Source organism: Peromyscus leucopus, chromosome 15 (genome assembly GCF_004664715.2).
Source record: "Peromyscus leucopus breed LL Stock chromosome 15, UCI_PerLeu_2.1, whole genome shotgun sequence".
Taxonomy (NCBI): Eukaryota; Metazoa; Chordata; class Mammalia; order Rodentia; family Cricetidae; genus Peromyscus; species Peromyscus leucopus.
The window spans coordinates 9,946,252-9,961,090 of record NC_051076.1 but is presented as its reverse complement, the minus strand read 5'-3'; the positions used below and the strand labels follow the sequence as shown (position 1 = coordinate 9,961,090).

The following is a 14,839-nucleotide window of genomic DNA, read 5'->3' as shown; positions in this document are numbered from 1 at the left end:
TTTTTGTAGATTCATTGTGAGTGAGCCAGAGCCAAATAGAACATTGTAACCATTCACTGTAGCTAACAGGGTGGTTTCTACATAAATTGTTAGAGACTTTTGGGGATGTCTTAGTACAGTTTCTATTGCTGTGAAGAGACCCCATGACCACCACAACTCTTATAAAGGACTATATTTAATCGAGGTGGTTTATATTTTCAGAAGTTTAGTCCATCATCATCATGGTGTGATATGATGGTGTACAAGCAGACATGGTGCTAGAAAAGTAGCCGAGTGCCCTACACCTTGTCTCACGGGCAACAAAAAGTAATCTGTCTCACTGCATGTGGTTTGAGCATATATGAGACCTCAAAGCCCGCCTCCACAGTGACACACTTCCTCCAACAAAGTCATACCCACTTCAACAAAACCACACCTCCTAATAGTGCCATTCCCTTTGGGGGCCATTTTCTTTCAAACCTACCGTAGGGGACTTGGGTGTGAATGCTTGCAGGTCTCTTCGCTTTGAGTGTTGGGTAAAATGGATGGCTAAAAAATAAAGTCCAAACAAATGAATTATGTGTATTCCCTGACACCTATCACTTTTGTAGAGATAATCCAAAGAGGCTTTGTGGGCTGCCTCAAGGATGTGTACGTTATGAAGAATTATAGCTCCTCTGTGACTTGGATACCTCTGGATTGGCAGAGTTCTGAGGAGCAGGTCAACATGTATCACAGCTGGGAGGGGTGCCCCACTGCCCTGGAAGAAGGAGTCCAGTTCCTGGGAGCAGGTGAGGCATGGCTGGTGACTCAGCAGGCGTTAATCAACTTTCTATCGCAATCACAACTATCCAGGAGTGTTGACTTAAAAAGCTAAAAGGTGAACTTTGGCTCTCAGTTTTCTAGGTTTCAGTGTATGGTCAGTTTGCCTCGTGACTTCTGACCATCCATGAGAGGCAGCACATCCCGGTGGGAGTGTGTGGCCCTGTGAAATCACTCACTGCCAATGAGCAGAAAAGAAAATGAGGAGAGGCCACACTCCCCTTCTAGTGCCTCCTTGTCAGTCCTGAAGGTCTCCTATTATGCATCCCTTTTGAAAGATTTGAGGACATTCAAGAGCCAAACTATAGCAGTGCATTTGTTCTCTTCCTCGTCTAAATTAACCTCCCCCATCCAATTTACCTTAATGAGTAAATCGCAGAAGTGTGTTCGTAGAATTCTACATGCATTTTCAAAGCATGAATATCAAATATAACTGTTACAATTCATGCTATGTATCTATCAGTGACATCTCTGGTGGTCCCCAGAGTTCCTGGTTTGTATGTAAGTGTCACAGTGCCCATGTATAAATCAATTGACAGATGTCAGCATGCAGGTTACTGTGAATATTGTTGCCAAGGAGTTTTCATTGTTAAGATGATTCAACATCCCCATTTCCCTTATTATATAGTTGAACCATGCCTGTCTGTAAAGCTGGGCATGGAGTTAAGCAGGCCTCTGAGGGACAGCAAGCGACTAGGGCCACCACTGTAGAGGCTGGAGAAAACTGTGAGGTCGTAGTGGTACCTGTCACTTCCTTCCCACCCATCTCCTCTCTGTACACCCTTGTCCTGACCCCAGGGCATAGCCCTGGGAAGGAACAGTGTGGCATGGCAGATATAGACTATTCCTTTATAAACATAATCCTCAGGACCTATGTGTAGAACAGAACAATAGTGATGTCCATTTTCCACTAAAGATGGCAATCTGAGCTTGTCTTAGCCCAAAGTCTGGTCACTGCTTCATCAGGGGGTTCAGCATCAGCTGGGATGTGCATGAGTGTGCAACTGAGGAAGTAATCTGTTTCCTCTTCATAGGGATGTGACATTCATCTCACAACCTCCACTAGATAGCAGAAGGCATGTCCTGATACTGATCCATCTATTCTTTTGTGGGGTTTTAAAACAAAGTTGGTACATTTCCCAGATACTCACCACACTCTTACAGTGCCTGCAATATGTTGATGTGTGTGCATGCTCTCTCCTCTTAAAGGATTCCTGGAGCTTCGTGCAGATACGTTTCAGGCTGCAAAGGACTTTGAGATTTCCCTGAAGTTTCAAACCAACCAACTAAATGGATTGCTTCTTTTCATTCACAACAAAGAGGGACCGGATTTTCTTGCTGTATGTTAACAAATTTAATTAAATTTATTTAAAAATATCAGACCCAATTTTGAAAGAGATAAATTGTGTGTTAGTATTAGACACAATTGGGCTTTTTAAATTCACTTTTATTTTCATTTTTTTCCTCAAGCAGTCTTTATTTTCATAGGCCTGTGAAATGTCTTACAGGGTTAAGATAATTGGTTAAACTGACAATTAGTACTATAAACGTCGTGAATTGAACAAAACAGAGCAGATGTTAAGAATTAAGGAAATCCAATTTAGTTTCTCAATACATGAAAAATACCTCTTCATTATCTTTTGATATAGTTTCAAAATGTACTTTATATATTTCATTTGGTGCCTGATAAAACACAACACAATGAACGGGGCTAATAAGCATGCCACTCCATCCAAGGACTCAATGATGTCTTCTACTCTGTTTCCCCAACTCTGACCAGAATCAATACGTCATGATACTCCCGTGTCTTCTTACTGGCTTGCATTTGATTACCATATGTGAATGAGTGCTACAGATTTTGAGATTTATGAAAGTGGTATGTGCTATATTTTAAGGAATTTGTATTTTTTCACAGTATTCTAGATTTTCCATGGAAATGTTCCATTTTCAGGTCTGTGTAATATGCCTCTCATCAATAATACATTGGTTATTTCCATGTTTTTGCTATAATGAATAAGATTAGTGTGAGCAGTTTCCATAAGGGCAATGAGAATCTACAACAGTTTTGCTTTTACTGTGGTTATTCAGTCAGATGCTATTGTCAAAACGGAGTGTAGCACTGGACAGATGGCATGGCCATCATGAATACTTTCTCCACTTCACTGGCCCATCCCAAATTTACATGTGTTTTTGTCTCACCTTTTCCAGAAACATTTCTCTTCCTGTTTTCTGAACATTTCAAATCCAGCATCATCTACAGTGTGAGCCCTCCCTGAAAGCCTGCCTCTTAACCTGCCATTCTTTTCAGGTTTTTGTTTGTTTGTTTGTTAGTTTGTTTGTTTTTTTTTTGTTTTTGTTTTGTTTTTTTTTGGTTTTGTTTGTTGTTGTTGTTTTGGGTTTGTTTGGGTTTTTCGGGTTTTGTTTGTTTGTTTGTTTTGTTTTGTTTTGTTTTGTTTTGTTTTGTTTTCGGAGACAGGGTTTCTCTGTGTAGTCCTGGCTATCCTGGAACTCACTATGTAGATCAGGCTGGACTCAAACTTGCAGGGATCCTCTGCCTCCCAAGTGCTGGGATCAAAGGCATAAACCACCACCGCTTGGCTTTCACCAGCTATTCTTGTGGTGATAGCGTGAGAAGGGTGAACCCTGTCCCACTGGTCATACAAGGACAAAGGACGAGAAATGTCATAGTCATTGTTTTATGTTACTTTAACCAAATACCTGACAGGAACCAAAGGAAAGCACTTATTTTGGCTCCTGGGTTCAGATATTTCACTCTGTAGTCTTTGGCATTTTTGATAGCAGGAGCATGCTCCAGAAACTCCTGCTATGTGAAAGATAGGACAGTGTCGGGGTTCTGACAGGAAAGACAGGGATGGGCCAGTTAAACAGGTACCCTTCAGAAACACACTCCCAACAACACACATCCTAAAACTAGCCTAAAAAACTATCAACTATCACATAACCATCATCTCACAATAATCTATTCTGACTTTTTACATTATTTTTATTTATGTGCACAGATACTTTGCCTGCATGTATGTCTGTGTACCACATGTGTGCAGGTACCCACAGAGCCAAGAAGAGATTAAAAAGAAAATCCCTAGGAACTGGAGTAACTGATGTTTGTGAGCCACCATGTGGGTGCTGGGAATTGAACCCAGGTCCACTACAAGAGCAGCAGGTGCTCTTAACCACCAAGCCATCTCTTTAGGCCCTCTGTTCAGACTTTTAACCTAGTGGGATGAGGTCAGAGCACTCATGATCAGCCCTGTGAATGCCTTCACCTACACACACAGGGCTCTCTGCTGGTCTCCTAGGTGATTCAGTACAATCAAATTAAAAGTTACATGTCCTTGATTTTTCATGCACTGTTCTATACAGTCTGCTGGAAGATCTACCATAGATATACTTTGGATTTTAAATGAGGGAGTTATTAAGCACATAGCAAGTAAAAGTGAAAGAATGAATAGCAAGTTGCAGGAAGCCAGACAGAGACAGATAGAATAACACCATCAAATCTGGTGCTCAAAACCCCTGGCAGATATCACCTGGGGAAGCTTCATTAAGGCCTTCAGCTAGAGTTTCAGTGAGGCTTGATCAGAGCAGGATGTCCCCTAGAACAGACTTCCAGTTAAAGAGCAAAGAACAGTGAGAAGGTAAACTCATTGAAGCTGGTGCTTAGGCCAGCAGCAGAGACTGAGTGGGGAAGTTGAGGCAGTCAGCTAGAGTTCCCAATTAGGCTTTTTCTGCATGAATGAGCTTCTCTTTCCCACTGTAGTTACCTTTCTATTATGAGGTGAGCAGTAGTTCTCATTTACTGGGAATAGTTCACCTTCCACTGTTGAAGGACACAGTGATTTCACTCTAGACCTACTTTGGTTTTTTTTCCTCCTTGTCACAGAGTTGGGCAGCCCAGCCTGTCCTCAGAGGAGAGTTCTGAAGACACTTTGAGACAAACATGCTTACATCGGAAACGAGTGGAACAACCCTTAAGTCTAAAATGGGACGTGACAACCCTGCTTCCCAAGCCAGCTTCTGGGTGTAGTCAAGCCGCACATGGCAGTTTGCCAGTATGTGTACTTTACTGGTACCTAGTGCATTCAGTACTGGTCACCATGCCCTCGTGAGCTGCTTCAGGAAATACTTCTTAGAGACTTCCTGATCACCATGATAATTGTGCTTATTGTAATGACTTTCAGTGTTTTACTGATCCCAGTTTCTGATGGATACTTCCTATGCCCAAGAAGATGAACTTGATATAAAATAAGCCAGTACAAATCATAGCTTTTGGTTCAGATGAAAGAAAGATGAACTTTTTCCATGTCATTCCAAATCATCCAAAATCTACCTCTACACACTGAGCGACACTCTCAGTTCCCCCTGTGTCTTGGCTGAATTGTAACCTAAGGTCCCCTGTCATGCACATATCTATTCCCTGCTTGGAGGAACATTATGCATCTTACATTACTCTAAATCTCCTGTGTGTGTGTGTGTGTGTGTGTGTGTGTGTGTGTGTGTGTGTGGTGTGTTGTTCACATATGTGTGAATGTGTGCTTATATGTGTGGGTGTGAGCATGCATGTGGGTGTACTTGTGTGAGTGCACATGTGTATGTATGCACATGGAGGCCCATGTTTGATGTCACATTTCTTTCTAGATCTACTCTCCACTGTATTTATTGAGACAGGGTCTCTTGCTGACTCCAGAGCTTGTTAATCCAGTCAGTCCAAATATCCAGCTTGCTCTGGGGAGCCTCTGCCTTTTCCTCCCCAATGTTGGGACTGTGTGCTCTGTTGGAATTACAGGAGACTGCAATCCACCTGGCCAGGGATCCCAAGTCTGGTCCCTACCTTGCTTGGCAAGGGTTTCATCTGTGGAGCGCTTACCCCAGCTCTTCCGAATCTTTCTTGACTCTTAGGGAGTGAGTGGCTCATATGTCCTCTGTTCATGTGGTATACCATCACTGTCCTGGCTACAGGAGTGCCTCAGAATGCTCCTTTGCCATCAGTGGGATTTTATGCTAACTGAATGAAGAGCAATGCCTGCTTGCTGGGGATGCATCATGAAGATGTCTCCATAGAAGACATATCCTTCTCCCAGCAAGATTTAATTTATTTTATTTAATAAACCGATCTCAAACTTTCAATGAGTATGGCAGCTGATTTCACACCTAAAAGAAATTTTTAAAAAATGATAGGTAAAGTAATTATCATGTAACATTTCGAGGGAAAACATATGAATGTTTTTCCCTCACACTGAAAATTTAGGTAAAATATGCTGACATTAGAAAATGGTGCATTAATCTAAAAGAATACACACAGAAGCAATTATGCTAGAGATTCAGAATAAAACTGAAACATTGAATCAAAATATATCTTACAAATTTGAAATTGAGTTCACTAACCATTTAAAACAAGCTTCATCAAGCTTGACATTTCATTTTCTTATTGTCTTGTCAAATTTTCCCCCAAATTAAATTGATACATGCAGTCGTATTTTCTCATTTTCTAAGAACTCAAAAATGGAGTCATAGTTCATAGTGTTCCGTTCTCCAGTTCGCCAGTCATTTGTAGTAGGATTTAATCTGTTAACTACGTTAGACAAAAAGCTGGTGCCTCCGTAATATCATCCTGTGTAGTATAATCATCACTGGGTATGAATTTGTTTGACTCAGTACAACAGTCTTCATGCCAATTGTAAGCTTGCAAAATATTTCATTATCCATTCCTTGAGCTGTGCGTAGGATGAAATTGAGCGGTTTATTGCCGCTTTCAGGAAAGTGTCTTGCTTTTCCTCAGGAAACTGACCTTCTGCTCTCGTCTAAGTTGCCATTCTGCAGCTTTTTGATGTGCCTCTTTGCTTATACTCAGCTGGAGCTGAAGAGCGGACTGCTGAGTTTCCGGTTGAAATCCAGTCGTCGCTTTACACGAGTGGATCTCTGGCTGGGACCGGCCTATGGTGAGGGAAACTGGAACACAGTCATTATTAAAAAGGAAGGCTCCCTGGTGTCACTTAGTGCGAATCAACTCGTGGAGCGCACCTCACAAGCCGGAGCCCAGACGCTGCAGGTGAATTCGCCTGTCTATGTGGGTGGGATCCCACAGGTGCTGCAGGACTCCTACAGCCATTTGACTCTGGAGCAAGGTAAGTTCCCCCCCACACACGGGACACCCACCTCTGGACTTGGCCCTGTCCCACCAGGCTTCGGTTGTGCTCTATGTTCAAATATGGCAGCAGACTTGTATTAAAATAATACCCACTAGGCCACACTCCCTTTTCTTAGAGACCTTTAGGTTCAAAAAAAAAAAATCACTGGACATCTGGACATTTTTTCAAACATATTTTTTTAAATGATGTGTTTTAAAGATTTGTTTATTTTTATTATTATTTTATGTTTGTATCTTGCCTGAGTATATGTATGTACATCACATGATACAGTACCCTTAGAAGCCTGAAGGAGGCATCAGATCTCCTGGAACTGGAGCACAGTAGGTTGAGCGACACCATGTGGGTGCTGGAAATTGAACCCAGGTCCTCTGCGAGAGCAGCCAGTGTTCTTAACTACTCGGGCAGCCTCAAACACTTTTCTATGTTGTTTCTGAGAGTATTCCACCACACTACTTATATTCAACATATTTATTCCAACATGTCTTCAGCAAATAAAATTGTCACACAAATCAATTTTATATGTGCTACTTGCATATTTTCTTTGAAAACACACATGGTTTGAAATTTTTGACTATTGATCATCACCTATGTGGGAAGGTTAAAAATAGAAGTTTATAGAGGTGTGCATGACCAACTAGGAAATTACTGCAATTGTATATTTTTAAACCTCTGACATCAGAGTTCATTACCTTCATGGCTTTTCCAGTAGAATTTTTAGGCAGGAATAAAAACACATGAAACAATGAGTTTGGTTGAATTCCAAATACATTTATGAAAAATTAGACAGTTTTGATTATCAGTAATCATCAGGAAAAGGAAAGGAGCTAAACACTTAGCCCAGCATTTAACTCATGTATGTTTGTATTTAACTAGAAAAAAAAATTTTAAAAGGTAGCTGATCATGTTGGCACTGGAGAGGCTGAGGCAGGAGGATGACAATTTTTGGTGCCCTCCTGGGCTATATGGTGAGACCCCTGATTCATAAAAAAGAGAGAAGGCTAAGAATGCCTGTGTGCAATACCACCTGAGCACTTCACATGGAACAAGATACGTTCCTCACAAGGAGCCTATGATGGAGACATGGTGACTTGTGACCCCACTTGATGGATGAGGAAGGTGACCAGTAGGGAAGGACGTCATTTGCCAGAGATCACAGGATTAGAAAGCAGATGCAAGAGAATAAATCCGTGGTGACCAAGCTGGTGCCATGGTTTGGTCTCTTGTTACAGTGATGGATTCTTTTAATTGGCATTTGCCATCGCCCCACTTCCATGACTCAGGGAAAGCCAGAAACTTCCAGACTGTGACCAAGCATGCTCTCATACAGAGAATGTTCTCTGTACATTTTTAAATCTATGCACCATGAATGGTTAAAATTTCCATGAAACAGTCTTTGCCTATTTGGTAAGTACATAAAGATTTAAATGACTTTGAATCGAAAATATATGGAGCGCTCTAAAGAGACTTCGAGCAGAGTAGCAGTAAGGAGTTAATGAATAACCAGGGTCTAAGACAGTAATGACATTTTCAAGGCACTTAAGATGTAGCAGCTGCTAAAAATATTACATTCATACAAGACCTTCTCTAGATTTCCAGACTTTCTGGTATGAGAAAGAATCTGGCATTTCTCTGTGAGTGAGAATATTCCATCCTATTTACATGGGGCTGGGCACTGTTGGATAAAACAACCCGCTGATCCGGACTTAGGATTTAGAAGTATACCTAACCCCATTACATTTGATGGCCTTGGAGACATGAATAAATTGAATGGTGAGCTGATACTGAGAGAAATTTAAAGCATCCGCATAGACTGAAAGGGAACAATTTTACCTATCCTAGCTGTAAGTCTATGATAGTGATGGATATTTTATTTATACATAGAATAAATCATTTGGTGTGTAACTTTTATCCATGTCACCGGTTTGGCAACACTGATAAACTATTGAAGTCTAGTATATTGGACTATAGCAAGAAATTGAAATTAGCTTTCCTCATCATCATCATCACCACCACCACCACCATCATCATCATCATCATCATCATCATCATCACCACCATCATCAGCATAAGCATCAGCATCTTCCCAGGTGCACTGGGATAGGGTAAAATGGTGTTAAAAATCCAAGTTCAAAGACACCCCCCACACCTGTGCTTTAAAATTCTGACTTGGGTGCTTTGAGACATGCTGGTATTTCTACCTGGATATATACTCACCTAAGAGACTATTCACCACATAGAGGCACAGCCTACAGGCAGCCACGATTAATTAAAAGGCATCATGTTTGCTTAATGCAGCCCTTTGGAGCCTCTCAACAGTCTTACTCTTAGCCTCCATCCTTTTCTGTGCTTCCTAATTAGACCCTCTTTCTCTCGGGCTCTATTTTATAGTTATATTCATGGTATTTTTTTCTCTCTAGTTATTAATGTGATTGTCCTTCAAATGAAATGCAAAATTATTTCTCCTCTTGGTGTTGCAAATTCTTGGCAACTTAATTTGCTAAAATTGTAACACCTCTCAAAGGATTGTGGGAGTTTTGTCTTCTTAGAACGATCACTGAGGACAAGCACTCACTTCCAGGCCAGCTGTAACTGGCCCAAGGCACACAATGACACAGTGTATGCTCTTCCTAAAGCTCCTGGGAGACAGGGACAGGGCAAGCTAGAACCCATCCTGCATGCCTGCCAAATCACATACCCCACTGCCGCTTCCTGATCCTGCCACAGAGTCGCTTGGGCCACCTTTTAGATATTCAGAGGTTCGGGTGACAAGAAAGAGGAAGAAGGGCCGAGGGGATTTTGTTGTTTTGTACAAAGACAGAAAGAGTCTCCACTCCTGTCAAAAATCAATTTTTTCTTGACTTTTTATTGTCACATTCATCCAAGTTTTGAAATGGCTTGGGAAGTGTTTGGTGGCACACAGGTAATGGTGTCATCCTTTCTGTTCCTACTGAAGGAAACCACAGCAGGACCCGAAGGTGAGCTCAGCAGCGCCGCCTGCAGGCTGGGGCCCCAGAGTCTTCCGCTTCCGCAGTTGATGCCTGTAAACCTCCTTCGTGCCTCTCCAGCCTCCCTTTATGTGCCAAATGAAAAGCAGTTACCTTATCTGTGGCCTATCCTAACTTTAAAAATCCACACGTTGAAATATTTCCATGTCACTAGATTTTTAACTTTTGAAAATTTTAGTGAAACACGATGAACGTGAAACTTACACTTATACCCAGTTTTATTGTGTGTGTATGGGTGTGCACATATATGTCTGTGGTGCACATTGTGTCTGCGTGTGAACAAGTATTCCTTTGCATATGGTGGCCAGAGTCAACCTGGTTTTGGTTTTGTTCCTTGGGTACAATACGCCTATCTATTCGTTTACTCACTTATTTGAAGCCATGGCTCTTCACTTACCTGGGTCTCTCTGGTTGGCTCGATTGGCTGGCCAGGAAACCCCAGGGATCTTCTGTCTCTACCTCCCCAACACAGGGGTTACAAACATTAACAAAAATGTCCAGCATAAAAAAAAACTGTACTATAATCTTTGCATTCAATCTTTATGAACTTTATACATGCACACAATGTATTTTGATCATTTTTACCCGACTCCTGACCTCTAGCACCTGTGGAATCCACTCTGCACCTTTCAGTTTCTCATCATTTATTTTATTTTATTTTTTTTAATAACTCACTAAGTGTAGTGAGTTCTTTTTACCTTTTGCTCCTTGACTCTTTTGGAGGACTGCCACCCAGCTCCCAAATAAATACACAAAGAGGTCTTTTCTTTCTATGAATGACCAGCCTTAGCTTGGCTTATTTTTAGCAGGCTTTTCTTAGCTTATCTCTCCTACTTTTTGTCTCTGGGCTTTTATCTTTATGCTATATACCTTTCTTTACTTCTTTCTCCATGGCTGGCTGTGTAGCTGGGTGCTTGGCCCCTGATCTCCTTTTTTTCTTGTTCCTTGATCTTCTCTTCCCCAATTTCTCCTCCTTTTTATTCTCTCTGCCTGTCAGCCCCACCTTCTCTTGGCTTGCTATTGGCCATTCAGCTCTTTAGTAGACCAATCAGGTGTTTTAGACAGGCAAAGCAACACAACTTCAAAGAGTTAAACAAATGCAACCTAAAAGAATGCAACACATCTTTGCACCATTAAACAAAAAAAAAAATGTTCCATGGCATAAACAAATATAACACATCTTAAAATAATATTCCACAATAACTAGGTTCAATTTGTCCATACAAGGATGGGTGAGGGTCCGTTTACTGGACAACAGTCTACCAACCAGGCACTATACCCCTAAAAGAAATTGATCTACAGTAGCTTCTCAGCTAGGGGTGGAGGCATGGGAGCCTAACTCCTTTTGGAATATGCAACCAGCTTGATCTTGCGCAGGTCTTCTGAGGGCAAACACATCTGTTAGAGTCCATGCATACATCAGTACTGTGCTGTCCTGTCCAGAAGACATTCATTACAGTCCTCCTTGACCTCCAGCTCTTACAGTCTTCCCACCCTTCCTTTTATGATGTTCTCTGAACCTTGGGCAAAGGGTGTCACATAAAGGTCCCATGTATGGCTGAGGCTTCCATGGCCATTTTTTCTTTGTACTTTGACCAGTTGTGAGTTTCTACATTAATCACTGCATAAAGAAGCTTCTCCAATAAGGTATAAGAGCTGGACTGATCTGTGAGCAGTCATAAATTTAGAGGGCAATTTGATACTAAGTATTATTTTAGCAAAATAGCAGTAGTAGATTCACACTTGGGGCCTGTGAACTTCCCAGCCATGGGTTCTGGGCCAAACTTATAGTACCAGACATACATTTCCTCCCCAGGAGCAGGCCTTGAATCCAACAACAGAACAGATGCACCCATAACAATTATGCCACTATTGTAGCCGCCAGCATATCTTGCCTGGTCTGACATTATCATAGCTTGCAAAGTTCATAGCTTGCTGAGACTGTGGGTGACTTTTGTCCCCTAGAGACCTACATGTCATATGAAAGCTAGGCAGCAGGGAGAAAGCCTCCCCGTCAGCAGCTGTCACTTGATTGCTCCATGGCCTATGACCAAAGTCTGTGGTATCTTCAACAATAGGGTCCTATTATCAACTTCTGATGGTACTCAGCATTTTTATTTGGTTTCCAAGGATAGAACTCAGGTCCCCATAGCTGCAAGGCAAGCACTTAACTGATCTGAACTGCCCACCCTCTACACACACACAAACACACACACACACACACACACACACACACACACACACACACACACACCAGAGAGAGAGAGAGAGAGAGAGAGAGAGAGAGAGAGAGAGAGAGAGAGAGAGAGAGGCTTTGTGACCATTTTATGTGGACCTTTCAGTGGCATTGTGAACAAACAGCAGTGCATACACATCACCATTCCACCTCCAGAACTCTGTTTTGACAATTTCTTAGAAGAGCATAGACATATTACGAAAGCTGCCTTTCTTTGCCCTCTTTTTATGGGGAGGGAAAATTGGGTCCAGAGAGGTGAGATGATCCTGTTAATGATGAAATACTTTGGCTCTCAATTTCCAGCAAATATATTTTATACTGAGCCTCACTGCTTCCAATTCAATCTAACCAAGCTCTTTCATGTCTACCATGTATTGAAGATAGACTAGCAGTATTGATTAGTCAGGCCTGAAGGAACTGGAATAATAGCTAAAGGTGTTTAAAAAGAAGCAGGCTGTAGCTTAACATGATAGAAAAAAATAATAAGATATCAGCTAGACACTGAAGAGAACAATTTGGCCATTTTAATCTTTAAGAACACTAATAGTACACCTGAACCTTTCAAATTTGATAGTGCATGGTACAGAAAGAAGGTGAGTATTGGGGGGGGGCGATTGCTACTGCAATGCAGCCTCGGCCCTGCCCATCCTAATTTGGTGCATATTTCTGGGCACAGTCTTGCGAGACTTCATAGAACTGACCTCTGTCTGTCAATACATGTTCAAAGAAACTGTCACTTCTTGGCTGGCCAGATATTTGCCTATGTTTGTTTTCTAGGCAAAACTAGTGAAATCTAGAAATTCATTTGGCCCCATTCTCTGGCAGTGGCAGTCAATGTTCCAAGCTCAGCCTGTAGAACACACATTCTGTGAAGTTTCTGGGATTAACGTTGTTGACACTAACTGATGGGTTTTGATATATGAGTGTGAACCCAGTGCACATTCAAGGTGTATATTCAAGATGACGGGGCACAGGAAAACGGCAGAGCATAGTACTCTTGCCTTTTTCTGGTGGTTTAGCTGGGACCACATTCCATACGTGTAAAACAATGATTATACAGCTCATGTCAGTGTCTGGGGATCCCAGTGCATGAGAAGCAATGTTTTCTTTGTTGTTGTCCTACATAAATCCTTCAGTCTATCTTGTTCCCAAATAATACAAATCCAAGGATGATTTTTTTGGGCCCTTACCACTGACTCATACTAACAATTTTCCAATGTTGACTGGGCACGTGGAAACTCCTTTTTATCTTGTGTGGATGTTTAAATTTTACTTTATGGCTCAAAGAATTTAGAAGACGTAGGCCTACATAGGCAGAAGAAATCCAGTCTAAGTGCCAAGGTAGGACTGTAATTATCTGTGTATATGCAGGTTTTCAAAATGATATCTGTAAATATGTCTCTGCGACTGTTGAGTCAGATGAAAAGCAAGAGCCATAAAGATTTCTCCAACAAGGCTTGAAAGTTTAATCACTGTCCCTAACTAAACCCTCCCCCAAGAGGCAGAACTGCAGAGTACAAAAACAGTTGGTCATTAATGACCCGAGCCCTTCCCGTGACACGAATCCCTTTCTGTGTGCTAGGGTTCCGTGGCTGCATGAAGGAAGTTGCATTTACACGGGGCGCTGTCGTTAACTTGGCATCTGTGTCCAGCCGTGCTGTCAGAGTCAATCAGGATGGATGCCTATCAAGTGACAGTACTGATAACTATGGGGGAAATGACTCCATCCTGGTTTATTGGGGAAGCCAGCAGAGTGTTTACGAGAGCGGGCTCCAGCCCTTTACAGGTAATGTGGAGGTCTCTAAATTAAACGCTCTGGGTCTGCCATTGCTTTCTTTTCCCTTGCTGACAGCCTGCTGGGAGTCTGTAGGAAGTTGGTTTTAAACTGTCTACTTCTTATTTCCCTTTAAGAATACCTGTATCGGGTCATAGCCTCCCATGAAGGAGGTTCGGTGTCGAGCGACTGGAGTCGGGGACGCACAATAGGCACAGGTAACACCTGCTGATTTTCGAGTGTAACTGTGCACACATATGCGTATGTATGTGCCCATGAACACTGTGTCCTGAAGCAGCACCATTTTGGATTGAAAATGGCTGTGGAAAAACACAGTATACCACTGCATTTGAGTTTGTAAGAGTTAACTGCATGCTTACTAAAGCATTTTTCTTTCCTCTTTAGATGCAGAAAAAGGAAAATGAGGTACTTATAAATTTAATAGGTGCAACCATACTGTTTCAGAGTGAGAAATCTCTATCAGTTGTCTGTATCCCAAAAGATAGAAGACAGACACAAGGGGACCATTAGGTGGAAGGTACCTTCTTCTGTCTCACAGACAGCGTTTCCAAAATTCCTACTTGGTTAGAATCAGGTGCATCTCTTTATCATGTCCTAGAAGACATTTGTCATGGTGGTGAACCATGACATCATAGGATGAGTCTCAAGGGCAGGAAGTTTCACATGGTTTAATGTTTTCAACTCAGAAGAGAAGCCATGAGGAGACACGTTAGCGCAGATCGCAGACACTCGAGCAACAGGTGTTGTGTATTTCTGACTGTGATGGCCCAGTCTTTCCTAGAGGAGCATGACTGGGAGCTATTGATCATGAAGAGTTTGGTAGAGAGTAGTATTC

General features: G+C 41.9%; 1 protein-coding gene across 1 annotated transcript in view; it reads left to right on the top strand.

Moving 5' to 3' along the window:
- The window catches only part of Ush2a (usherin), a 688,259-nt gene that overhangs the window by 272,081 nt on the left and 401,339 nt on the right, over nt 1–14,839 (top strand). The window contains 5 exon segments of the mRNA XM_028876752.2: nt 591–770; nt 2,011–2,141; nt 6,671–6,944; nt 13,792–13,995; nt 14,121–14,201. Coding sequence (XP_028732585.1) covers nt 591–770; nt 2,011–2,141; nt 6,671–6,944; nt 13,792–13,995; nt 14,121–14,201 — 870 coding nt within the window.